The following is a 27,718-nucleotide window of genomic DNA, read 5'->3' as shown; positions in this document are numbered from 1 at the left end:
AAAGGGAAAGTCAGGTGACGAAAGATTCCTCTATGTCCTATTTGGTGCATTCAGTACATCTTGTCCCTTCTTTCATATGTTGTAATATAAGATTAGATAAATTCTGTTCTAAGGAAATTGGAAACCCTAATATAATCGAATCCTACCTTTTAGTTTATAACCAACCCAGCTACAATATCTTTAGAAGGCTTGATGACTTGTATACCAATGCATATGAGCTCACATATATAATCCTGCAATTTTTTTTCCCGCAGGAGACCCGTGAGGCAAGTGTTCCCTCCAGCCCGGCCCATTGGATAAATTTGATTCTGGGCCTGCCTTATTAGGTTGGACCCAGTGAGTCCATAATGCAAGCCGACTTTCAAGGGAACCGGAAATCCAACCGAACCGAACTTCCGGTTCAATCCCGGCCCAAAAACTCCGACATCGGACAAACAGACGGACTCGGATTCCTATTCCATTCCGAAAGTATTCCCTAGAAACCGAACCTTTCGCCCGGAAACTCAAATCCGTTTCCCTCAGTCGGAATCACAACCTCCATCATTGTCTCCGCTCGATCAATCTCACCAGCTGCGCGCGAGAGAGAGGTCGCGGAGATCTAATGGCGGAGAAGCCCCAGCCGGTGAAGGTTCTGTACTGCGCAGCGTGTTCTCTGCCGGCGGAGTACTGCGAGTTCGGGCCCGATTTCGAAAAATGCAAGCCTTGGCTCATCAAGAACGCCCCCGACCTCTACCCTGATCTCCTCAAAGGTAAATACATACTTGAATTTCTTCTCTCTCCTCCGGGCTGTTTCCGTTTGGCTGCTAAGGTGATGATAGCTCTGGAGAAGAACCTGGAAGCTTTAGCTTTGGGTACATGACGAGAAGGAAGATATGTAAAGGATTCATTGAACTTTGGTGTTTTTCCGTTGTGGGGAGGTGATATGTTGAAAACCCGCCTCATGTGAGCTGATTGTTGAAGAAAAACTTGTTTCCTTTTGGGTTTCATGTGTCTGGGTAGTGTTTCATGTGTAGTTTTCTATGTTGCAGAGGCTGCAAGAGAGTCTGACGTGCTAGAATCTTTTGCTTTTAGATGGATTCTAAGCCTTGCGAGCATTTTGCACTTCTATAGATGACATATGAATCGTGGGATGTCTTTAGTTTGCTCTCTTCCTTCTGTTTTATGCGGTTTTGGGCAAGGTTTTCTTCTTTTGTTATGGCAATAGAGGGCTTGCACATGAAGGAGCCTTCAAGGTACAGTTGGGTTATACAGTCACTTCCAATTAATATCTGAGCAGCAAAGAAGTCGGCGTAGTATGGTTAGTAGCGGGGCTTGTTCCGGGCTCAGTCATGATTGTTATTTCTGCTTGTTACCATTTTTTATGTTATATGGTGCTCTGGTATATTGCGCATTAACTTATGGAGAGCTCAGACTTTATTTTCTGGCTCTTATTCAGAGGCTAATGAAAAGGGGGTTGACAAGTTGTCTGAGCAGCTCCAATCTGTCGGAATCTCTTCAAGCAGTGGCGATGGCACTGCCTCTGGTGGTGCCACTTCTGGTAATAAGGATCGGATCCATATCATGACCGAAGGTTTTATGATTATGGTACAGTTGTAATTGGTTGTAACTCGTTATGCGTTGTAATTTCAGGTGAAACATCTACAAATAAACTGGAGGAAGTGAAACGTCTTCCAGGAGGGAAAATCAAGAAAAAGGTAAGACACCACATGTTTATCTTTTGCTTCTATGAAGTCCTTTTACATTTTTCCTCTTTTCCATTTTCGTTTGGTTTTTAGTTGGATTCATGAAGTGATCTTGAGTCATCAATTGTCTTTCATGTGGAGAGCTTGTTTTGTGCTGTCTCTGTCAAGAGAATATACGTGAAGGATATTTAATACATGATTAGAGAGTGATGAATGTAGCCTGATTTCCTTGCTCTATCTATATTACTCTATCTTGCATAAAAAGAATCAAAGGTTGGCCGGATAGTCTTGTGCAAGTGAACCCTAAAACCCTAAAATGCTTTATGTTGACTTCTGTCTGTACAAAATCTTCCTCTTAACCTTTCCAGTTTCATCCTTCATCTAATTATTGGTACCTGGACTTTATCTTTAGGCTTTAATTGTGTGGGAGAACACCAGCTTTTCCCAAATGTTGGTTTAAAAGTTCAGAAGTTAATCTCATGTTCATGGCCTTAATGGGCAGTTAAATGCCCAGACGCCTTTTTGGGGATGCATCTTGTTCCCTTAAAATAGATGCTGCTCTTAGTTATCAAGCAAATGGTTCTGATACTGTTAGCACATCAGCAATATGCTTGATATCGGTTCTCTAATGTGTAGATTCAGTAAAGTTACATGAATCATTTGACATTTTGCAGGAGAAGCAAGAAGTCATAATAGAAAAGGTTGTAAGAAACAAGCGCAAATGTATTACTGTCGTGAAAGGACTTGAAATGTTTGGTGAGTCTGACTTCTTGGCAATGCAAATATTGATCTTGGTGTGTAGATTCTCTTTTCGCTGACTACGGGAGTCCTTCTCAGGTATAAAACTCAGTGATGCCTCAAAGAAGCTTGGGAAAAAGTTCGCTACTGGAGCATCGGTTGTTAAGGTGAAGATGGCAACCAATTTGAGTATTTACTCTGGGAATCTTGTGCTATCAACTACATGAGCTTCTTGACGTTCATTTTGTGTTCTTCAGGGTCCAACTGACAAAGAGCAAATCGATGTTCAAGGAGACATCTCTCTCGATATTGTGGATTTCATAACTGAGACCTGGCCTGATGTAATTTCTCTTACCATTGCTCTATTTTTACGTGTTTAGACTTGAGGCTGTGAGTGCGTATCAACCTGTAACCTCAGCTAGCCTTTCTTGTATGCCTTGTTGACTGGGAATAATGACCTAAATGCTCATTGAAAGATTGTACGCTACATGCTTGGCTAATAGCCATGGCTAAGTTTCCCAATTATGTGCATTCTAGATTGTTCTGTAAAGGGTAGGTTTTGGTCCCTTTAGCTTTTTGGTGGGGGATGGAATACATGCATATCAGCCTTACAAGAGAGATCTTGGTCTTGTTTAGAGTTGATTTATCAATATTATGTGTATATTATTCAATATACTTATAGATAACCCACACTGAGATGTATTGTCCCTGTTCGGCAACCTGCAGGTTCCTGAAGCTGCTATATACTTCATTGAAGACGGGAAAAAGGTCCCAATCGTCTGACTTATTCCTTAGGGAGTAGCAGTGAAGCCAGTTTTGATGATATCCTACTTTGCCTCGATAAGATGATGCAGCTGTTGAAAGAACTGAAAGGAGCTATAATAGATGCTACTAAGTAGTTGTGAACTGGCTTCCCTTCCACCAATGGGTTTTTGGGTATGGGGGGTTTTGGTTTTACATTTTGTTTGCGTTATTTTGCAGTATATATATATATATATAACTTGATATCGTCGCTTCCTATATGCACTGTATTGAATCTGAGCTATTGTACCATCTCGGGGGTACTTGACTTGAGGTTCCAAGATCGAGTTAAGGCTTGTGCACAATTTTGCAGATATTGTAAATGTAGTGTCACTGGTGCAGTCGAAACATGGAGTCTGCGTGGATTAGTAGGACTGCAGTTTTGTATTCTGTGCAAGTGTTTCACTGCGCGGTCTCACCTTTCTCAGCTCACAAGGAGAAGGCACATTGCATGTTACAAATATCTTATGATTCTTATCTCACTTGGATCACTTTCCACTTGGTTACAGGAATATGCGCGATCAAGCGAGAATGCTCTGATAATCTTTTTGTTTCGGTAATGCTCGAATATTGTCGTCGAACGAGCCTGACTGACAGATTATAAGGGCCGTCATTTGGTCATATTTTAGAGTGTTTTTAGGGGCGGTGGCCCGGTCAGCAGCCCCGCCCTACCGAAAGCTTATAAGGAAAAGGGAAAAAAAATAAAAATAAAAAAGGACATCGTTACGGGCAAATATAGCAAAAAAGTTATATTTTCGGGGCAATAACGTCCATGTCATGTATCTGTTAGAGGAGTTGACGATTGGATTAAAATAGTCGACTGAACGGCAGTTTAGATTAAAGTGGTGGTAAAAAATTTTCAGAGACCAAATTGTTGATAAAATCATAATAATTTGAAAAGAACAATGATTTTTTTTCTCTCTTCTCTCTCTCTCTCCATAAAGCGGAGGGAAAACAACAAAGAGACTTATTTATTTATTTATTTATTAATTTCATATCTTTCAATATTTCTTGGGTTCTCTTGTTTATATTGTTGGAACTGCATTTTGAAGGTTTCAAATCCCTAAATCGCCAAATTGAAAAACTTGTTCAAGAACGAATTCCCCCCATTTGTGACCTAACCGATGATGAGGATGGAGAGAGTTGAATGTAATGGTTATAGTCTTGCTACCGACATCAATTCCAGATGCAAACGAGTGAGCAAAAATGTGGATTTGAGTCGAAGTTTGTGACTCGAGAATCACGCATGGGAGGACCGAATTAATGTCCTTGATGAAAATTTGAGTTGGCGTAAAAGAGAGATTAAGAACCTAAATCGGTGTAATATTAAAGATTAAGGACCTAATTGATATGATTTTTAAAGGTCAAGACCAGGTTGATGTAAAAATAATAGATGAGTGACCTAATAATATGTTGATGTAAAAACTAGGTCAAAAAATTCAACTGATATCTCTCGTAAAATGAAATTGTTAATTTTCTCAAAAGTAATACATTCAATTGGCAATGCAATGTCGAATCCCCCTAGTCCTGAAAGAAATTTGTACCGAAGCCTCCAACTCGAGTATACTAAACAATATGAAATGAGGCAAACAATGACTTAAAGGAAATATATCTATAAGCATACAAAGTCTGCATATTATAAGGCGATCTTAATAATAGTAGAAATTACTTTGTAAATTATATTATCTTCATGCGTATTCAGTGATATTATACCTCAATAGCCGGATCAATCATAATCCCTTCGTCTCAAGCTTCAAAGAGCTTTGATCCCAAAACTTCCAAATCTATCCCATGAACCAACCTTCATAACGAGCGACTCTTTAAGAAAGGTACCTTGTCACGTGGTGGTGAAGAAAAACCAATTAAAATGTAGTGAATTCGTAAATTGACTGTTAATTACATTCCCGTAATTATTATTAATTGAAAGAATTGTGCAGGTTGTTCCTCACCACAATAAAATGAGTTAGGACCTCTTAAGGATTTATCCTTTACAAACCACATTCGCAACCTACTAGGGAATGTATAAGCAGAAAAAAGAAAAAAACCATTTTTGTATCCACCGCTATCACTACTCTCGAGGTGGCCCGAACTCAGCCTCTTTCAGATCAGATCAGATCAGATCAGACAAGGCCATAAAAACAACCTCCACGAGGGTGTTACATCCTCGAGGTGCTATCAGTCGTCTTGTGCTCAACCCCGTCATGGGGTCATAGGATTTGGGCTGTGTACCGGAGGGCGCACGATTGCAAATAGAAGTAGTCCGGTAAATTCAAGATTGACTAGATGTAAATTATGTTGTGTTTCGGGGAATATTGGTATGGTAACGACAGTCAGCAAAACTTTGGGGTGTACTTTTAGGCACTTGTGAGGGCCATACGATTGTTCTTATTACATGACAAAGTAGGTCATTTGTATTGGGAAGGGAATTTTGCTGTGGATTGGATGGCGAGGTGGTCGTTGAGTTTGTCGTTAGAGAAGCATGTCTACCAAAGGAACCAAATCAGGACTCTGCCTGCTGGAGATTTCCTTGGGGCTGCCTTACCCCAACTTGTTTTAGTTTAATTTTCTGCCCTGTTATTTTTCGTTGGGCTTCTGCCCCGTCTATCTATCTTTCTTACATTCAGGTACTGCATGTACCTAGATTTAACAATAATAGTAGACGGACAAACTCAGTATGCCTCTCTTTGGATCTAAATCCTATCCCAACTGCTGTACCTAGACGAACGATAATGCACGAGGATAACTCTACTCCAGTCGATAACCTCCATCTACTTAGACGGTGTTCATAACACTACCGGGCCATTGTCCAATTTTCTCCCTGAAAACTGCCCTAACCGTCGGGACTTACAAAACGGGAATACCTTAGGACTCCCCCCGGGTTCCTATGAACGATGAATGTGTAGGGTCCATTAGAGCGACTGGATGAACATTAGAGCCTCTTACATTACTTCTTAATCTAGCCTCAGTTCATTGTGATGTTGGATCTAGACACTCGGAGAGACCTATGCTATGACCGTATATTACTATGTTTACCAGCTTCAGTTCATTGTATAGATATGCACCTAGACAATTAAGGAAGAACTGAAATCCTGGCCAGCATCAAAACACAAGAAAATGGTGAGATCATATGGGATGAATCAGGTGATGAAATCCTAGATGCCGTAGTAACCCTAGTCTTTGCCATCTCCCAACACTTCGTAGGAGACCCCTCTCACCTCAAAGACAAAAACCTAGAGTTGCTGTCAAACCTAAAATGCAAAAGACTGTCTGACTTCAGGCAGTACAAAGACACCTTCCTCACTAGGGTCATGTCTAGGGAGGATTGTAACCAGCCGTTTTGGAAAGAAAAATTCTTAGCAGATCTGCCAACCTTGTTAGAAGAACAAGTCCGAAACGAAATCAAATCCATAAATCATGGCCAGATACCTTACAAAGAACTGAGTTATGGAGAGCTCATCAGCTTCATCCATAAGGAAGGTATCCGAATGTTTACTCAGCACAAACTTCAAAAACAATTGAAAAAAGAAAAGGCCCAGACTAGGAAAGAGCTTGGCAACTTCTGCCAACTTAAGATGGAGCAGCAACAACATTCCTCGATAATTGGTAGTTTGAAAGGGCTACTCACTGAGGCAACAAAACCCTCAGCCATCTCTGAACAATACCTCATGAACCAGGACAAAAACCCAGATGAAAATCTGGCCCTGAACCAAAAAGAAAATGACCAGCACGAAACCCAAACCATGATAGGAGAACCTTCTCCTAACAAATGGTTGATCAGAGTCACGCTTGTCATTAACCATAACCTGTTGATTGATGCAATAGCTCTGTTTGACACAGGTGCTGATGAAAATTGCATTAATGAGCAGACCATCCCTGCCAGATTCAATGAAAAAACAACTGAATCACTTTCCTCAGTTAGTGGTACCAAACTCGACATCAAATACAAGTTCAGTCAGGTAGAAGTTGAACAGAATAGAGTCCGGTACAAAACATCATTCTTGCTAGTACGAAACCTTAGCCATAAGGTCATACTAGGCACCCCATTCATCCAGCTTTTAAAACCGTTTCTTGTCACCTCATCTGGCATAGAGACGCACAAGCTTGGAAGCAAAATAAAATTTCATTTCATCTCTGATAAATGTATTTACAAAACAGACTAATACATTTTGCGCAGGAAATGGCCGTGGAATCTGCTCAAGAGTGGTTACACTATTGGCTGTTTGAACTGTGGCAAGACGACAGTCTTGAGAAAATACAAAATGATATACAGGACGGGGAAACAGATTCCATGGATCGTATCTACACTGCATACATCCACAATATCTATGCCCTCATTGATCATCCTGTATCCCATGTGTTATGTGCTTTCTTTGACAGGCATTGCAAGGATTTTCCTCCGTGTGATACAAAACCCTGTTTTCAGCACATAAACTCCACTTTAAAAACCCGGGAAGACTATGAGTTGGTCGTTGGCCACTTGGTCTTCCAGGCACCTGGAAGAATTCCATTAAACATAAATCTGCAATAACATTTGCTGTGACTTGCAGGATCATGGATTTTCCCTGGTTTGACCAGGAAAAGGGTGGCTCCTCCTCTAAAGGCCAAAAACAAGGGAACTTGCCTCCAAAAAAGTGGTTCCGGATAAACTCCAGCCTTACGGCTTGGAAGCCTGATCCCAGGCAACAACTTATCTTGGAAAATTTATGGGCCTCCATAAATGATCCTCAAAAGGGTGAGGAATCCATAAATGCATTGGTCCTTCTCATGAAGGAACAAAGCAACAGCAAGGTATCCATGCAGCAGGAACTTTGCTTGAAAATCGATTCGCTGCAACAAGAGCTATCCTTCCAAAAAGCTCAGACTCAAGCCTTCCTCCAAAATAGGTTAGTTGAGTTCGATAATTTCACAGAGCACTTTGCAGAAATGCAGAGAGAAAATCATGCTCTGAAAAAGAAAATAAAAAAGAGCGAAAAAAGGAGAGATATTCTGGAAAAAGAAAATGAGGATTTCAAAAAAGAAATCGAAATTCTCTGTGCGGAAAGAATAGAAGTCTTAGAGTTTTCTGAGATCTGCCTCAGAGAAAAAGACGCTATTGAAAAAGAAAATATAAAATTCAAGCAAGAAATGGAGTCCTCATCAACTCCATCGATAATTCGGTCTCAGGATCTTTCAAAACCTGTGACTGAAAAAATATTTTCTAAAAAACCCATTGAGATCACTCTCAGTGGCATTTTTCCACAAGCAGGAGAAATCCTGTTCTGCCCAAAATGATCGTTCCAGACACTCCCTTGTCAGGAATAGAGCCTGAAACACCATTAAAAGCAGCAGAACAAAAGACACAAGAGTCTGAGGGCTCGAATGTCAACACCATCGATAAAACTGGAGAGATGAACAAAATAGTGTGGCAGGAACCCCAAAAATCCTACTACACTACCATATCTGAACCAGACCTAGTTTTGGAAGAGAAACCTAATATTGTCCAGAATAAGTATAGTGCAAATGCCATATATGAGTGGACCATTGACGGACAGTCTGAGTGCAACATACTCAGCGTCTTGCAGCAAATGACGATGGTGTCAAATGCTTACAAAACCCAGACGTGACTGTCTGACCCAGCCATAGCACACATGCTCATAGCAGGGTTCACTGGTCAATTGAAAGGATGGTGGGATAACTACTGCATGAGCAGTACAGATAACCACAGAGGGAAATCCTATCCTTATACCATTTGAAGCTGAATGTGCTTCACAATGTTGGTTTGTTCATCCGTCCATGGTGGAGGAGAATTCTTTAACTTGTTATGGAGGGGTTTGTAGAGTCTACTAAGGCCAGGAAATAAATCTACAACGTAGTTGAGACTTCCTAAGAACCTTTGTAACTGCTTTTTATCATGGATCTGGTCAGGAAACCTATCAGCAAACAACCATTTACACCCAAGATCTCGACTGAGGGATAACCACAGAGTACTGAAAGAAGGAGAATCTGATATAAGGGAATATCAACATAAATAGATGATCAACATGGAAGGTTTATTCAGAAACTTAGCCCATCATGGGCCGAAAGGAGTACATGATGTTCAGGAAAAACAAACAACACATGAGAAAAGAAAAGAAAAGAAAAGAAAAGGGGAAGAGTCTGAAAGAAATCAACCCATGCTTACACTGGAACTTACACACAGAATGGGAGGTAGAGGATCCGGGTTATGGGAGCCGAATGTTTACATATGAGAAGAAGAAAAGAGAAGAAGAGAGTATTATCGGTGGAAGTGTTTTGCCCTTGATGCTGGAGGAGAGACCACTCTTATAGGCGATGGAAAGATGCATTGTCGCTGTGCAGTTTTGGACTGTGCACTCACATGCGGGGTACTGTTGACTCCAGTGCGGAAGAATTGTAGTCTAAAGTGCCTTTTTTGTCGCAAATAGTGACAAATTGCTGCTTTATGTCGGGCACGCTTGCCGAAAGGTTTTTTGTCCATTATGATTCCACTGGTGTAGTGGTGGGACGCTTCCGGTGATTGCGCTGAATGTGGGGCATAACCTGTGAGCCGAAAGGTTTTTTGTCCGGTAATGATCCACTTGTCTAGACAGTGAGCGGACGCTCTCGGGTGCTGAGGCTAATTAATCTGAAGAGACTTCACTGCCATCGTCTTCCCTGTGGGATTCTGATGCCGACGAAGCAGTGGTGTTCAGATCTTTGAGTTCCAAGAGAACTTGGCTTAGGTGTCCTATATAATCCTCATCAGTTTTTGCTGCTGAAAGGAAGGACGAAGCACGGGCTTTGACCTGGAGGAAACTTTGATGGTCCATTAGTGCTTTGTCTGTGACAAGAGCATTTTTTCGGAACCAATCGAGAACAAATTGGGAGTCAAGATGGTCTACCTTCAACTTAACCCACCATTTGCATTTGAAGATTCTGGCCAGTGTCTGCAAGCCTGTCTGTTGATCGGGCTTGTATCCGAAAGACCAATTATGAACCCATGATAATCCAAAAATTTGGTAGAATTGGAGAAGCACGGGAAATATGGTTTGATTCCCCTGAGGTTTGAATCGGGAAGCAAACATGATGTATGCTTCATGAATTATGAGAGGTAGTATGTCTGGAATTGCACCCCAGAGCGACCACCAATGGGCAAACCAAAAGGGGAATATGGCTGGTGTTTTTGAATGGAAGAAGATCAGTCAGGTGTGTCTGAACTCATGGTTTTGGTACAAAAATGCATTGTACCAGGCCTGTTGGTAATCCTAGTAGGAATACATGGCATTATGGGGGAGATCGGACGAGAATCTGGCTTGGAATTTATGGATTTGGTATGGTTTTCCCTCATTCCATTCTCTCGGGTGGATCACTTTCAGTATTTTGGCTGTAGAGTGGGATATGGTGTTTGAGGATCCAGGGACAAGGTGGTGTTTGAACTCAACTGAACCTATATCACTCAAAATTTTCTCATAGTATTCCCGAGTTTTTGAAATGTCCATTGGCCGGAAATACCAGTTTTCAGGAAATAATTTTGATGCTGCGAAGAAGGGGTTTTCATGATAAAAACCTTCTTCCATAATCAAAACAGTTTGAAATAATGATTTTGGAAACCATGGTGCTGTTTTTGAAGAGCTGGTTTCCTTATCGGAAAATGTTGTGAGACTTTTTTGTGCTCTTTTAGCGATTTGCCTAGAGCTCTCTCCCCTGCTAGTCTCCAGCATAGGAGGAGATATCCCAGATAGCACCTGTGCTAATTCTAGTTTATCTTTTAATACTGTAATCCATTGTTGGACTACAGTATCATTATCGAGATTTTGAGGAGATGAACTCTGTTTTTCAAGAGTTTGATTCTCCTTTTTTGGTTTAGGAATTTTACCTGGCAGGGTTTGCATGCAGCCCTGCTTATCGATCTCCTGTTGGAGAGTCTGCCGATAGGTTTTAATCTGGCTATCGACAGTGATCTGTCCAATGGAGGGTTGGCTAGAAGCCATCTGTTTTGAGGATTTCTCCTCTTTTTTGATCGACTGGTTGGGAGCCAGCTGTTTTGAGGCCGAGGCCTCTTTTTTGGAGGAACGAGTCCTCATGCTCATGGTGGTACCTGTAGGAATTCTCTTGTCAGGAAGTCAGGGAGACTGTTAGTCTCACCTTTTATGAATTCGATGTCAAAATCAAATACACTCAAGATAGCTTGCCATCTGGTAAAAATCTGTTTTGATGCAATGTTTTGAACATCTTTTTGAAGAACCTCTTTTGCAGATTTACAATCAATCCGAAGTAAAAACCTTTGGTTTAAAAGATCAGATTGAAATTTCGAAATGCAAAGGACCACATAAAGAATTTCTTTTTTAATGGTTGAGTAATTCTTCTGGGTTGGGTTCCAATGTTTTGATGTGAACTAGACAACCTGTTCACGATCATTTTTGGATTGTTTCAAGATTCCTCCGTATCCTTCGTCAGAGGCGTCTGTTTCAACAATCTTTTTTGCAAATGGGTCTGCCAAGTGTAAACAAGGCAGTGTTTTTATTTGAAGCTTGATTTGCTTCACAATGTTGGTTTGTTCATCCGTCCATGGTGGAGGAGAATTCTTTAAGCTGTTATGGAGGGGTTTGCAGAGTCTACTAAGGCCATGAAAGAAATCTACAACGTAGTCGAGACTTCCTAAGAACCTTTGTAATTGCTTTTTATCATGGATCTGGTCAGGGAACCTATCAGCAAACTGGATAGACCTTTTGATGGGGATTATGGTGCCCCTGCTGATGTTGTGCCCTAAAAATCGAATTTTTGTTTGGAAGAGGCAGACTTTAGTCGGAGACACAGTCAAGCCATTTTTTGATGTGATTCTCATAAAATGCTTCACATGTTTAAAACGAGAATCAATGGTTTTGGAAAATATGAGGACATCATCGATGTATACAATTATGAAATCGGAGTATGCACCAAAGATGTCATTCATAATTTTCTGAAATTCTGATGGGGCATTTTTGAGCCCAAAAGGCATTACATTCCATTCGTACTGGCCAAACGGAACTGTGAATGCAGTTTTGTATTTGTCCTTTTTGGTGATTTGAATTTGCCAAAAACCTGACTTCATGTCGAATTTTGAAAATATTTTTGAATCATGAAGTTTTTGGAGCAAATTTTTTTTGTTAGGTATTGGGTACCTAATCCACTCTAAGGCTTGGTTCAATGGCTTGTAATTGATCACTAACCTGGGGACTCCTCTTTCGAGCTCAGCGTTTTTGTTCACGTAGAAGGCTGAACAACTCCAAGGAGACTTGCTAGGTCTAATCAATTTTTTGTTCAAAAGTTCTTGGATTTCCATTCTGCAGTGATTTTCCAACTCTTGATTCATCTGAATGGGTCTGGTTTTTGTTGGGATATTTTTCTCATCGAAATCCTTTTCATAAGGTAGATCGATGACATGTTGCTTCCTATCCCAGAAAGCATTTGGGGTTTCTCCGCAAACTGACTCCTGAATCAGATTGCTGAGATTATCAATTTTTTTGTTTCAAATCTGGTTTTTGGAGCAGATTTTCAACATTATGGTGTGAGATTTCATCTTTCACCCAACCAATGTGCCTCTCAGTTGCCTGTATTATGTCCAGATTCCTGGTTATAGGTTTTGTGATGAAAGGGAAAATGGTTTTGCTTCCTAAATACACCGTCTTTATGCCAGAGTTGGTGAAAAGGAAGGGTTTGATGAGCTGAATGAATGGGGCTCCTAGTATGACTTCATTTTTTAAGTCTTGGACAACTAGGAATTCAGTTTTATATGTTGAATATTCATTTTTTACTTCTGCTTCTGTAATTTTGTATGAGACTTTCAATTTGTTATTGCTTGCAGATCTTAAAGATTCATGAGTTTTTTCGCAGTATTTTAATGGGATTAATCCCTCCCTCACACAATTTGCGTCTGCACCTGTATCCAACAGGGCAGTTGCTTCAATTTGGAAGTCGTGTACACTTATTGTAGGTTTTAGGAGGTATTTCTGATGTGTGAATTCCTGGTTTTTACACTCAGGTTTGGGTTCAACATTGTCCAAGGTCTGAACCGGCTTATCATTGTTTTTTAGAGTTTTAACTTCTTTTTGCAACTCATGGAGTTTTTTGCGAAGTACTGACTCTGTTTTTCTTCTTTCTCTTTCCCGGTTTTCATGCTCTATGGCGCGGGTATTTTTGATCATCATGTTGAGTAACCTAAGGTTTTTGGTTTGCTCAGGTTCTTTTGGCTCAACATATTTTGGAGGAGGTTTTGAGGAAATTATGGTTCTGTTGAAGGGTAGTTTCCAGTTATGGTTTTCTCAGTGAATTTAATGGCCTTTTCTTCCATGTAGACTTAGCTAAACCAGTCCCAGAAAAGGATGTTTTTCTTGTTGTCCTTTATGAATTTTACCCACTGATCGTGCATTATGGTCTCTACGTATTTCTTTGTAAAGACTTCATGCAACCAATTCCTCTTGTTTTCATTTTCTTTGGAGCAGAAATCATTCCCAAGGATGGCGGATGATATGGTGAAAGGTTTCTCAATCACATAGATCTCAGGGTTAGGATTGATTCTGGTTGTATCAGTTATGAATGAAAATGTGGGTGAACGGGGTGAAGACTCAGTTTCATCTGTGTTTGGGACAGAATATACTGGCCTAGGGATATCAGTGGTGACACTACTTATTCTTCTAAGGTTGGCGGACCTAGGAGGGATTTCAGTAGCTGTTTGAAAGGTGTTTGCCAATGGGGCAACACTGAATGATCTCCTTCTCAGCTCAGGGCTTCTAAAGGAAGAACTTATCAAAGGGGTTGAGGTTGACTGTATGTCGATTGATCTCCTATGGCGAAAACTTTTGGAAACTCTCCCATCTTGGAACTGGCTCACTCGACTAAGTTCCTCATTTTGAATTTTTTCAAGGGCAACTGCATCTCCTAAGACCCATTCTTCAGGAAGAGTTACCTCATTCCACCTAATTGGTCTTGGGACTACAGTGTTTGACCTAGCGATGTCCGTTTGAAAAAGGAGGGTCTCTCCTTTGGGACTATGGTTGAAGGCTTTGGTTGCAAACGCTGAGACCATTGTCTTGTAATAGACTCTGTACACAAGGGCTAAAGGGATGGAGCCTAAAGCAATCTTGTAATTGTGCGTCTTGATTTGCAAGGTTAAGCCATGAGTTATGTTCTAGTATTTGAGGGACATGGTGAAATTTGGAAAACAGTTGAAGTAGACTGGTCCGTCGCACAGACTGGTCTCTACTGTCCCAAGGATGGATTCATGGTAATTCAAAAGCCTAGCATCCCTAAGTACTAAGAGCACTGAGGTATCTAAGCCTTCTTTGGTTAGGGGTTTTATGCCCACTTGGACGAGCCCTATATGGATGAAGTTGTACTTATCATTATGTTTTTTCAATGATTCTTGGCTCAAGAGTTTTATGGTTTGTGAAGAGTTTTTTAGGGGAATGTCCCGCTTCTCAGTGGTTATGGTGTAATCGGTTTTTGAAAATATTTGTTGGAATTTTGAGTTTTTATAAATCTGTTTTGAAGCGATTCTTGGGATTTCCCAATCATCGATAGATTTATCAAAACATTCCAAATTGACCTCTTCTCTGTTGAGAATAGAATCATTATCGAAAGAATTTTCAGAAGGACATGTACTCGAAGAGCTTGCTTTAAACCAATCCATATTAAAAAACAATAAACCTTCCAGTCTCTCAAACATTTATCAAGATATTCAAATAACATATCAGTTCCTCACCTTTCAGTACATTTACTATTCCTAGACGAAGTTTCTAGAGATCTATAGAACCAATAACCTAGTGGTTTGAAGATGCTAATCCGTATCTAATTCTCCTACCCAGCTTCTCTCAAGATCAAGATCTAAGACATACATGGACGGACGGAAGAAGCCTCACACATGTGTTTCCCTGCAGAATCTAGAACATACCTTGCCCAACTGTTGTACCTGGATTTAACAATAATAGTAGACGGACAAACTCAGTATGACTCTCTTTGGATCTAAATTCTATCCCAACTGCTGTACCTAGACGAACGATAATGCACGAGGATAACTCTACTCCAGTCGATAACCTCCATCTACTTAGACGGTGTTCATAACACTACCGGGCCATTGTCCAATTTTCTTTTCTTTTCTTTTCTCATGTGTTGTTTGGTTTTCTTGAACCTCATGTACTCTCTTCGGCCCATGATGGGCTAAGTTTCTGAATAAACCTCCATGTTGATCATCTATTTATGTTGATATTCCCTTATATCAGATTCTCCTTCTTTCAGTACTCTGTGGTTATCCCTCAGTCGAGATCTTGGGTGTAAATATATATATATATATATTGGGTTAAGAGTTAAAAGCATTTTACCCGAACTAACCGGTGAGTTTGAGTTTGCCCCCCTGATCTTTAAAATATTACGGAATAGCTCTGACTTAACTTGAAATAAACAAAGGTGCCTCCTACTTCAAATTCTGATCAAATTTTCGGCCAAAAGAGGGCACGTGCGGCACAGTACCACTCACATGATGATGTGAATAGGGTAAAATGTTACATATTTTAATTATCAAAATTAACTGGGAAAAGGAAAAAAAATGGGGCACAAACTCACCCAATTTACGACAACACTGTGACGGTCGTCTCTGCAAGGTTTGTGCTGCCGAACCTCTCTTCATTTGTCAATTATCTAAGCATGAACAAATTGAAGAAAGTTATTATTACTTTTCGTGGTCTTATGTTATTGGTCATGTCGAAGGTTTTGCCTGTAAAAACAAAATGCGGCGTTTGGTCTGAGGGGAGCTGAGGTCGTCAGATTCTACTTGCGGAGAGGGGGTTATGGGTTTGGCTACACTGAGGTCGGCTCGGGGAGATAGGGTCGCGCGTGATGTCTGGTTGGTAATAGTAGTCGCCCGAGCTTGGTCAGTGAGCTGAGGGTGCCAACTGTGGTCTGTAGAGAAGACAATCATAGTGTTGTCGTGAACTGGATGAGTTCGCGGCCCTGTCTTTTTTTTTTCCAGTTAATTTTGATAATTAGAGAATGTGACATTTTTCTCCTTTTATATTGGCATGTGAGAGGCATGAGCACTCTTTTGGACATATTGACTGGAATTTGGAGTAAGAGGCACCTTGTTTATTTTCGGGTTAGGTTAAGGGATTCTATACTATTTTGAAAGTTATGGGGCAAACCTAAACTCACCATTTAGTTTGGTGGGAAAAATGCTCTTAACTCATGGATTAAATTGTCGAGTATCATATAGTTTAGGGGTCAATTGTCAATCACAAGTTCCTATATTAGGGATATATAATTTGACGACAGGGGACAAAGTTTTATTTTTATTTTCGTTTTCCTTTTATCGTTTCATTTGGATAAAGAAAAAGAGTAAATTATCAATTTGGTCCTTAAAATATTATTTTCCATCAATTTGGTCCTCAAAAGAACTTTACTAATAAATTGATCCTCAAATGATAATTCTGTCGGACAAATTGTTCCTGACGTCAATGGGCTGTCACGGCTGTCCCGGAAATCCTAAGTGTCAGCTGATATGGCTAACAATCATTCAAAAATTCAAGTGTCGCGGAATGATCTTTCGAGGACCGATTTGTTAGCAAAATTATTTCGAGGATCAAATTGATGGAAAAATGATTTTGGAGAACCAAACTGATAGTTCCTCAAAAAAAAAAAAAAAAAAAGAAAATCAATATGTCATGTCACGAGATAAAACCGAATATGCCTTCACAATGTTTTCATGATTCCTCTTCGTCTCTGAGCTTGCGCTGAGAGGCCTTCCCAAAGCTTAGCGAGCTCATCTTCATCAAAATCTTCCCTTCTTCCGTCCTCTTCTTCTCGAAGGTACACTCCCTTCCCCGCCCTGCCCTGCCCTGCGCTGCTTCTCAGTTTCTTCTTTCATGGCAATGTTAATCGAGTCCTTTCCGCATACTTGGGATTGCCGTATCAATATGAGCAATATGCGGATATTTCTGTCAAATTCTTCATCTTGCTCTCAGTTGCTTGCATTTTCAGTTAATCTATTCTTATCGGGGGAATAATGCTTAAATTGGGTTAGTTTTAGTTTAGAATATCAATCATTGATGAAATCAGTGGGGTTGGATACTGAAGAGGAGTATTGGGTTAACGGGTCTATCTATTAATGGGGCATGAAGTGATGTTGCATGCCATGAGATTGCGTAGTTGCAGGAAGAGGATAAGTTGAAGGGATTGGAGTTTCCAATCAGTAGTTAGAGCAAGTGTTGGATGAAGCTGTTCCTTTTCGTTTTCTTTCTGGGGTTATTAAAAATTAGTTTTAGAATTGGATCGACTATATAGGTTTCATTTTCGCTGTCTGGTTTGTTGTTAGGCCCTATATGACCTTAATCTGGTTCTAAGTTGCGTATATTTTCCATGTATTGCTCAAGAATTTCGGTCCCGCTGTGTACGATGTATAAGGAGAAATGGCAGAAAGCTCCCTTCTTCGAACCTGTTTTGAGTGTCTCAGTTCTCTTAGATAATCTATTTCGATTGTGATATCTGCATGATTAATACGTTCTTGTATTTGGAACCCGAAGATCAGTCTCTCTTGGCCTACTTTGAGTTAAAAAATAGAAAATATGTCTGTGAGCATATCTGCAAGATATATAATCATTTTGAAAACCATCTAAATGATCTGCTACTCTCTTTCGACAACTTCTTACCTCTCTCAGTTTGGTTGTTTCTTCAGGTAGATGTGTTTGCTGTCAGTTAGAAGAAACCGAGGTTAACATGGCTTCCCTAGTTTCGATCTCGGGTCCTTCCTCTGTGAAGATTTCCTCTATCACTGGTGAATCTTCCACCTACACACCCTCCCGAACTTTGACCACTCTGCCATGTCCACGCAGTCTACAAACTTCAAGATCTCAGCACAAGGGTCTCAGTCTTGTCTGGCAACCCGAGAAGCGTCATACATTCTCCACTGTACGGGCATCAGCCCTTCCTGTTAGCCAAGAGGCTCCCACTCAAGCTGCTTCTGGGTCAACTTCGACCTCCGATGGGGCATCTAAGAAAACCAGAGTTATGGTAATAGGTGGGGACGGCTACTGTGGGTGGGCCACAGCTCTCCATCTTTCTAAGAAAGGATATGAGGTTGCAATCGTAGATAACCTCATCCGCCGCCTCTTTGACCACCAGTTGGGTCTCGACTCTCTGACTCCTATCTCCTCTATCCACAATCGGTTGCGCCGGTGGAAGTCCCTGACAGGCAAGACAATCGACCTCTTCATTGGAGACATCTGCGACTTCGAGTTTCTGGCGGAAACCTTCAAATCATTTGAGCCCAATGCAGTGGTCCATTTCGGCGAGCAACGGTCTGCCCCTTACTCCATGATTGACCGGTCGAGGGCGGTCTTCACACAGCATAACAATGTCATTGGCACCCTTAACGTCCTCTTTGCAATCAAGGAGTTCCAGGAGGAATGCCACCTTGTGAAGCTTGGGACGATGGGAGAGTATGGGACCCCCAACATTGATATAGAGGAGGGTTATATAACCATCACCCATAATGGAAGGACTGACACTCTGCCGTACCCTAAGCAGGCGAGCTCCTTCTACCACTTGAGCAAGGTTCACGACTCGAACAATATTGCCTTCACTTGCAAGGCATGGGGTATCAGGGCAACGGATTTGAATCAGGGGGTGGTTTATGGGATGAGAACTGACGAGACCGAGATGCACGAGGAGCTGTGCAACCGGTTCGACTACGATGGGGTATTTGGGACAGCATTGAACCGGTTTTGTGTTCAAGCTGCTGTCGGACATCCACTGACTGTCTATGGCAAAGGTGGTCAGGTAAGAATAAGATCTTCCGTAGGATTTCGTGTCTAATCTTTGCTTGTGTCTCTAGTTTCTGCTCTGCATAAGTAATGGATTCTCAAAGCAACCTTTATGAACTATGTTTTTGAAAACAATTCGAAATTGCCCAGTGCCTTCTTTTGCCTCTCAATATACAGTCATGTCTCCAATGTTTTCTTTACTTCTGCTCAAACTATCTCTAAATTTGGATGCTTGCATTTTGTAGACCAGGGGGTACCTTGACATAAGAGACACAGTCCAGTGCGTGGAGCTCGCCATCGCGAACCCTGCAAACCCCAGTGAATTCCGGGTCTTCAACCAATTCACCGAGCAGTTCTCAGTCAACGAGCTCGCAGCCCTTGTGACAAAGGCTGGGATGAAGCTTGGCCTCGATGTCAAGACTATTAGCGTCCCGAACCCGAGGGTTGAAGCAGAGGAACATTATTACAATGCCAAGCACACTAAGCTCATCGAGCTTGGGCTTAAGCCTCACCTCCTATCAGACTCCCTCCTCGATTCCATCCTCAACTTTGCAATTAAGTACAAGGACCGGGTCGACCAGAGACAGATCATGCCCAGCGTCTCGTGGAAGAAGATTGGGGTCAAACCGAAAACCGTCACAGTGTAATCAAACTGAGCGATGCAAAGCCTTAGTATCTCTCTTTACATTTTCAGATGTGGTACGTGACTTTATGGTCGTTCATGTTGTATCCTCATGTAAGATAGAGATGCATCTAGTAGAAGGGAATTTTCGTAGTTAGTAATGACTGCGTTCTCTGGGACATCTTCATTATCAGTGCTTTGATGTACTTGTGTAATAGCACATGTGTGCAACCTGAGTAATTCAATTTGAGTTCGGTCAGCCTACCAAGGGAAAGCTTTTTCAATCGTGGATTTTCTCCATTCACAAGACTCAACCCCGAGACCTTAAGAGAAAGAGACGTTGAACCATTTAAATAAACCCATGTTGGTTATTTGGTCCAATTTTACTTAAAATATTTGTTCTTATTATGTCAAAGGGTTTTATAAATATTATGAACTATGGTCCTCAAACTATTTGCACCTGTAGCCTTATGCGGTTCATTTTAATGGACGATGAAACGATTATAAGTTTCCGATATGAAAGAAGAGATTGAAAGGAAATATATTCCTTTTTTGAGTCCTATCCCTCCTTTTTCCTCGGAATCCCTTAATCCAAACAACCAAGTTATTAGTCTTTTCTTGCACCAAAACTGATATGATGATTTCCCACGGGACAGTAACATTATGTTTAGAGAACGGCTATGTAGAAACCGTTTGCTGCGTAAGCATTTTGGTTTACAGTTTGTATCGGGCCAGCAGCACAACTATTTATAGCGTAAGCATTCGTAGCGGGACAATAACATCACATGACTTCCAAAAAGTGAAAGATAGCATATAAGAAGGATAGAAGATATCCTGAAAGAATGCATGTAACTCCGAATGAACAATGCTGACTTAAAAGCTTCAATTAGGATGCGGAATAGGAAGTCAGAATTTGTTAGCCTTTCCTTGCACCAAATGGCATAATGCGAATCCAAGAGATGAGAGAAATTTAGTTCAGAAGTACGATCTTTCATTTCCTTACTGTGACAGAGAAGACATGGCTAGTATTATGTAGGCATCATAGGTTCTACCTTGCACTACAAGAAAAATCGAAATTAGGAACGGAAATTTTTTTTTAAAAAATTACTAATTGCAAATGTTACACTAAACATTAAAATTTTACCTCCTGGGGCATTGGGGTGGTTCATGGGCTTGCTAGGGATGAAGAAAGAGACCACCAAGCAAGGTCTACAAGTCCTGTCTACAGCAGCAATGACAAGAAACCGAAGAAGCAGAGCTGGAGCGTCGGGAAATCCGGGAAGGACTCATAACAATGCCTCAAACGTTTCAGCAGATGGTCCCAAAAGACATTACCTGCCATTTTGCTGCGCTGTCATCAGCAACAACAATGAAGTTCCATACAACACCAAATAAGGTAATAGACATGCTTGAAATTTGGAAACATGGCCACGATTATAAAAAGACATCCTCACCAATGCTTTGTCAATCTAAATTTTTCTATATAAAGTACTAATATAGTACAAAATGTAGATATTCGAGAATTATCACCAAAAACAATCATGTTTTTTTTTATATTGTTGAAGTAAGAGAGCATTTCAAAAACAGACACTATGTCTTAGTATGAAACTTTTCTTCTAGCCCAGGGAGGAAAAAGAATACGAGAGGTACAAATCATGGTCTGCAAGCAAATGGGATCTATTATAATCCTTGATCGGATCCTCGGAAAGATACCTTGCTTTATGCACTTTGTTCTAGAACATAGCTAGCAGAAAATAGCACATCATTGATGGCCTTATGCATCCGTAGGCTAAAGGGCCGAGGTAACAAAGAGGACGAAGCATAAGATAGTCGATCTGTCATTCTGTGAGACAGCAAGCATACTTGTTTTCCCAAAAAGTACAAGGAAGACCGTAACCAATCAATTGATGAACATGCAAACAAATAAGAGGAACTCTCAAAGCCTGTTTGTTTTAAAGATTTTCAACAATAAGAGCAGGATAATAAACTTTCGGGAGTTGAATCAGCAAGATAGAGAATTCGTTCCATGGTGGTGAAGATAGGGCGAAGGAAGGAGAACCTGCATAAACAAAAAGTACTATACTAGAGATGATGCATATTGCCAGTCTACACAAAATTGGGAAGGAGAACAATATGAGTCAGATTTACAGTAGTAAAGTTTGTTTCCATGAAAAAACGAAACAAAAACTATTGCAAGAAAGCAAATAATTCCGTTATGCAGATTTCCTGATCGATGGATAAACACTGCCGGTGATAAAGAAGAGGGTGCTTAAATTACCTGGGTGCCATATGTGATAAACGAGCATGGGTGGGAGGATACCAACTCTAGTGGCTTTTCCACGAGCAGTTTGGAGGCGCAATACTGGCAAGGAACGAAAGGCCGTGGGAAGATCAAAGCAGAAGGGGCTTTTCCGATATCTGATTTGTTGTGTGCGCTATATACAGACATCAATGGGGAGTTACATGCAGATATCCTTTGGTTGAAACGGCATAAAGAAACAACGGGCACACTACTATTCAGAGTAAGAAACAACCGGCACAACTCTAAGGGGTTCGGCCTAATGGTTAATGTGCACTCTAGTTTGCACACACACCTGAGTTCAAATCCTCTTGGCTCCGCCGGAGCACCTTTGACGTAATTACTTGCTCCGTGCGCCGTCGGGAGCCCCGGAGATTCGTCAAGGTTTTGCCGTTCATTTGATTGCTGGCGCTGTAAAATCTGGGGTTGATTTTCGATTAATCCTTTATGTTGTTCCACATGAACATCATGGACAAGGGTCTAGATCTAACATGGGCCTGAATTGATTAAGTTACAGGAGTATCTCCAGAATAAAAGAATACATGTCTCAATACGCTGCACCTTCTCGAACATTTGCATCAAACATACAATTCATTATGTTCATACGAATTATTTAAGAGAGTGATCGTATCGGGACTATGATGTAACCTTCCAACATGAACACAACCTGATAGGCACTCCTTGCCAGGCCTGATGACCTTCGGCAGATTTTCATGGAAACGTCTCTTTCTCCCTCTTTAAATGATTTTTGCTGAGCTACATAGCTTTTCGACTGGACCATAACCCGTACCACAATTTTTGGGCACTACCAGATTTTGAGCACTTCGCAGTGCTATTGTCATTCCTCAGTGATTGCAAGTATCAGATTCTCGAATGGAGAGAACAAGGACGAAGACCTTCCTTGATGAAGTCCAAGACCAACAATGCCAACTCATTCTGGTGTTCTGTGTACTCATGATCAGCTCCATCTATTATTTGTAGCTTATGATTTGGTATTACCTTGGCAAATTCTTGAGCATCTTGATAGGGCACAATTTTGTCCTCCGAACCGTGAACAATCAACACCCTGTCAAAATTCACATCGATCTATCAAATGCCTAAGTTTGTTAAAGAAGATGATACATAATGGTCTCCTTGCTCTTCATCTTGGTTCGAAAGAAACACCGCATGCAGTACATGTGGAAATCTGACCTGCATTCTTTGGAGATCAATTCGCACGCTTTACGAGTATCAGTAGTCAGCCGGTCCATTAAGCTTTCTTCAGTCACTCGATACTCAAACTTCCCTGTAAACAAAAGATGGACAGCTCAAATGTTCACCAAAAGCATTCTTCTGCCAAAGAAACTTCACATTTAGTAATATGAGAAACTGGCCCATATCTTGTCAATGTAACCTGCAAATTGCAGTATCCCGAAATTTTTATTCTTGTTTTGCATGGTAGGATGGAAAAGAAAATGTAACAGAACAGCCACGCAGAAATGGACCTTTTTACATTTGACAATGCTATTGGTGAAAGTGTCAGTTGCTAAGAGGATAGGTACGTACCCCTTCTATTCACAACATCAATGAATCCATTTTGCTTGATCTTCTGTAGGTAATCTTTGCCCAAACGACCTTCAATGCCTCTTTCCAGATTGAACCTCCCCGAAATGTTCACGACTGTTGTTATATCTCTATGCTTTGAAGCATATAAGAGCACTGCATTACCTCCTGCAGCAGTAATTTCGGTACCAAAAAGGTGAACATTTAATTATGGGGATATTAGGTCAAAATAGTAAATTTACTCAGTTAAAGCATGCAAGACAAATGCACAGTACCTTTGCTGTGTCCAATGATCGCGCTTACAAGACGATTATGCTCCTGGAAGTACTGGACCACAGCACGCAAGTCATCAGCTTCTCGACGGTAGTTTCCATATTGAAATGAACCCTCACTTTCTCTTAAAGTCAGAACGCATATATAGAGTCAGCATCCATTAAACAGACAATGCTTTCAATAAAACCCGAGATTAAGTTATTGAAAGCTGCTTGCACAATTAATTTTAACTCGTCAATATATATAGTTGCCAATCTCATTCAAAAGTGAAGTTTCTTCTTGATTTAGAAGAAATGTCATATAAGATGTTTCAAGTGCTCATGGGTTAGAGAACTACCCATTTCCAGCAAAGTCAAATCGGTATGCACTGATTCCTTCTTTTTCTAGTGCACCTGCAAGGTTCACCATTGGAATGCGTTCCTGAGATAAGATCATATTCGACAAGAAAATTTTCTTGCATAACTATCAAGAAAAATAATAATATTCTTGCACAAAAGAGTAACAAAATGACATAGAAAAAATTGAAAATGACATGTAAAGAAATTTCCTGCTTACTGTACACAGGAAAAACTACAAAATTTTAGGCAGAAAGATGTTGAATTTTCAGCCATAACCAAGAGCTAAAGTTTTGTAGATTATTTATTAACCTTCGTAGATTGAAACCCATGGCATACTATAACAAGCTCTTTGGAGCCAGTTTCATGCAATATCCCGACTAGCTTCTCCCCGTGTTTGTTCATTACCACGACTGTCCGTTGTTGTGTGCCTGCACAAAGATTGAATAATTAGCTTTACCTTCAAGTAAGAAACAAATATATACAGTTTTTCATTCACTACAGAACCCATATTAAACAAAACTTTGCATATGTTAACAATTCAAAGGTCTTTGAGTGCAACATGATGAAAATTCGCTTCCGCATAGAAGGAATGGCCAGAAACAAAACCTCACTTATAGTAAGATTTTCCCTATTTTGTTAGATAAGTAATAACCATTTTTTTTCCTAGAATGTTCCCTCAGATGGTTACTCAGAACCCTTAACTTGATCACATAGTCCCCCCTTAACAACCACAGGACCCCGAAAAGTACTGGGATCAAGCCCTGCCTTTCGAGATATATAATTCGTACACAAACAAGGAGTCACACAACAACAACCGCGTGAATTCCAGCTAATGCAGTTCAATTTCGACAATTGACAGTGAATCTAAGGAAACAACGTGATGCACAAGTTGGCAAATAGCTAATCTAACTAGCGAGTGACCTGCAACAGAGGTCGATTCTTTCCATTACACTTATAAATAATGGAACTCAAGGTATCAGACTACAAAGTAGTCGAGGCTCTTGGACACGAACAATTCCTTAATACAGAGAGAGCTCTAACTGACAAGTCTATTGTAATTATCTAAGCTGAGACTTGGCCTACCGAGACTTTACATGATAGAGCTAACTTGGGGTTGTCTCAGTTTATCTCAGTTTCCAACTTGCAAGAGGTAAAATGGCCAAACTTGAGAGAAAATCGATGCCGTCATACTCATGACAGCAACTTAGTCATCCAAAAACATCGTCAACCCTACATTGGAATATGACCAATTCGAGCGTCCCAACTCCGATCGATGCTTGTCATTGACTGGTCTGAGAGGATCACTTTAAACTCGATTCACGGTACGAATCCTCCATAAGTAAGATTAATGATAACTAAGACGCAGTTTGCTATTACAAAAATTCTTGAAATTCACAAAATTGCAATCCTCAATCATTCATATTGAGGGATCAGAGAGGAATCTGCGGCAGCATTTAGAACACGGGAACTGAACAGGAGAATTCACAAGCAAAAGGAAAAAAAGGGGGGGGGGGGATTTTGCATTCGAGGGGAATCGGCAGAAATGGGAGAATTGAAAGCTCAACCTACAAAAGCTGACCTCCGATTTCACGACCAGTTAAATCTCGGACAACATCAGAGGAAGCTCACCTCGTTCGTCATCACTGCCGCTGGTCTGACTCAGCCGAGTCGGCGCCATGGGCAGATGGCTTCGCGGGGGCTCTTTAGTGGCGGGAGGTGGAAACCACGTCATAACGGGGGTCTGCTTTATATACGTTTAGGTGCTTTGAGGCCGCAGAGACGTACATTAATTTCTCGGGATTGAGTGAGAGGGCACCTTTTTAACTTTTTGGGATTGAAATTTTCATAACCGAAACCGATCATTTTACGATCATAAAACTGTCTCAAAAAATAAACTTTTTTTTTTCGAATGGATTAGCCGATCTGTCCCGAGTTAAGAAAATTAATATTAAAGTCTAAATTTATAAAGTCTAATAGTTTTATAGAAGTGCAGTTGAGATTTAAAAAAGGCGTAAAAAAACCTAAAACACAAGCAAGCACGTTTACATACTAATCGAATTTCTACTAATTTCCAAATTAGAGAGAAATGAGGAGATTCGAGAACATTCACGGTGATCATTGGGCAGACCCCCGCCAACCCCTTGTAGTCGCTCAGGTCAGAGGCAACCTCGTCTGGGTAGTGGTATGCTAGTAGGCGAAGCCCCCATCGCCGCTCTCAACCTGATCCCTAATCGGAGGGAGCTCCTTTGCTTTGAGACTTTAGTGAAAATAAAAAACGAAAAACGAAAAAAAGAAAAACAAGAGTCTCTGAGTGTGAATTTTGGAAAATTTAAAGTTTCCAAATTATATGCTTCCTTACAAATAAAGTTTTTAACAAAATGTAATATTTTGGCAAGCAGTTGGGTACCATTCTGTTAAAAGCTAAAGAAAGCAGAGATCACCCTTTTCCTTTTGTCCTCTGTCCATACAGATTTGGCTAAGGATTATACATATGAGCGGGATTGATTAATAGAATGGGAGGACGGTGGAAAGACAAGCCTATGGAGGTCATGGGTTTTTTTAAACTGTTTTGGCTCTGTGTGGGGTGTCATTATGGGCCTCTCTCCGAGTGAGAAAATGGGGGCTCTGCTATACGTGTGTGGGTCGCATTCTCCTACATGAGCTCATAAGAGCTTCTGTAACATCACAGGTACATATACTAGTAGTGTTAATTTACTGAGAACTGCAGCAATCAGTCACAGAAACAGAGGGCGAAAGGAGAAGGAAATGTTCGTTCACTTTCTCTATTGAACAGAGTCAGAGTACAAGAGAGATAAAAAGACTGAAACAACGCTCAAACGTGCAGAAAAACACACCTGCAGAACTGCTTCTACACACCTGTCTAACATACCTTAAAAATAGCTACTCAAAGAGACTGTAACAAAAGATAACTACAACCTAAGGACTTAATTGCAAATTAATAAAACTACCTAACAAACCAGAACGACTAAAACAAAAGATTTAACACACACACAAAGCAGCTTCTGAGACATCAGTATCCAACATACACTTGGATCAGGTGCTGCTGCGAATTCCAACCTTCTCCCTTAGCAACTCAAACCTTCCAACTTGAAAGGACTTGGTGACGATATCTGCTAGCTGATCTTCAGTTCTGCAATGCACCAGTCTCACTTCTCCACTTTGCTGCACTTCTCTCGAAGAAAATAGTGCTTAAACCTTGAAATGCCTGGTCCTGCCATGAAATACAGGATTTTGTAATATAGCCAAAGTGGCTTGGTTGTCCGCAAATACTTCAGCGTCGTCATCTGAGCTCAAACATAGATCTTTCATTAGCTTTATCTACCAAATAGCTTGATTTGCAGCTGCTGTTGTTGCAATAAACTCAGCCTCTGCAGTAGACTGAGTAATAATTTCCTGCTTCTTTGAACACCAGGAAAAATAAGTTGAACCAAGACTAAAACAATACCCGGAAGTGCTCTTGATGTCATCCACAAAACTTGCCCAATCAATGTCTGATAAACCATGCAACTCGAATTGCTTACTCTTGCTAAACGTGATCCCATATGAGAGTGTCCCTTTAAGTACCTCACAACCCCCTTAGCAGCTACCATGTGTAATTCACTACCACAGTTCAAGAACTTTGACAGCATACTTACATC

At 40.7% G+C, this 27,718-nt stretch overlaps 3 protein-coding genes across 7 annotated transcripts; 2 read left to right on the top strand and 1 right to left on the bottom strand.

Moving 5' to 3' along the window:
• The first annotated feature begins 458 nt into the window (after window positions 1-458).
• Window positions 459-3,696, top strand: LOC116193238 (translation machinery-associated protein 22). Its single transcript, XM_031522047.1, has 7 exons — window positions 459-749; window positions 1,436-1,537; window positions 1,630-1,694; window positions 2,357-2,438; window positions 2,520-2,587; window positions 2,678-2,761; window positions 3,147-3,696. Exons 1-7 carry the CDS (start codon window positions 602-604, stop codon window positions 3,201-3,203), a joined length of 606 nt encoding a protein of 201 aa, XP_031377907.1. The 5' UTR covers window positions 459-601; the 3' UTR covers window positions 3,204-3,696.
• Window positions 3,697-16,879: 13,183 nt separating this feature from the next.
• LOC116208092 (UDP-sulfoquinovose synthase, chloroplastic) lies at window positions 16,880-19,891 on the top strand. The gene is made up of 3 exons (XM_031541323.1): window positions 16,880-17,033; window positions 17,899-19,001; window positions 19,231-19,891. Exons 2-3 carry the CDS (start codon window positions 17,940-17,942, stop codon window positions 19,630-19,632), a joined length of 1,464 nt encoding a protein of 487 aa, XP_031397183.1. The 5' UTR covers window positions 16,880-17,033; window positions 17,899-17,939; the 3' UTR covers window positions 19,633-19,891.
• A 676-nt stretch (window positions 19,892-20,567) lies between these two features.
• LOC116208099 lies at window positions 20,568-25,845 on the bottom strand. 5 transcript variants are annotated; one of them, XM_031541354.1, is made up of 9 exons: window positions 25,689-25,845; window positions 24,369-24,487; window positions 24,059-24,141; window positions 23,724-23,845; window positions 23,452-23,616; window positions 23,098-23,191; window positions 21,886-22,972; window positions 20,752-20,942; window positions 20,568-20,665 (listed from the first exon to the last, which is right to left on the bottom strand). In XM_031541354.1, exons 1-7 carry the CDS (start codon window positions 25,789-25,791, stop codon window positions 22,768-22,770), a joined length of 891 nt encoding a protein of 296 aa, XP_031397214.1. In that variant the 5' UTR covers window positions 25,792-25,845; the 3' UTR covers window positions 20,568-20,665; window positions 20,752-20,942; window positions 21,886-22,767. The 5 variants fall into 5 exon arrangements, with proteins under 5 accessions (XP_031397214.1, XP_031397205.1, XP_031397197.1 ...); XM_031541345.1 differs by having other exon boundaries at window positions 20,752-22,042; window positions 22,202-22,972; XM_031541337.1 differs by having other exon boundaries at window positions 20,752-22,972.
• Between the last annotated feature and the right edge of the window lie 1,873 nt (window positions 25,846-27,718).

This window comes from Punica granatum, chromosome 1, assembly GCF_007655135.1.
Source record: "Punica granatum isolate Tunisia-2019 chromosome 1, ASM765513v2, whole genome shotgun sequence".
Taxonomy (NCBI): domain Eukaryota; kingdom Viridiplantae; phylum Streptophyta; class Magnoliopsida; order Myrtales; family Lythraceae; genus Punica; species Punica granatum.
Note: the sequence above shows the minus strand (reverse complement) of the source record. Positions and strands in the feature narration are given on the sequence as shown.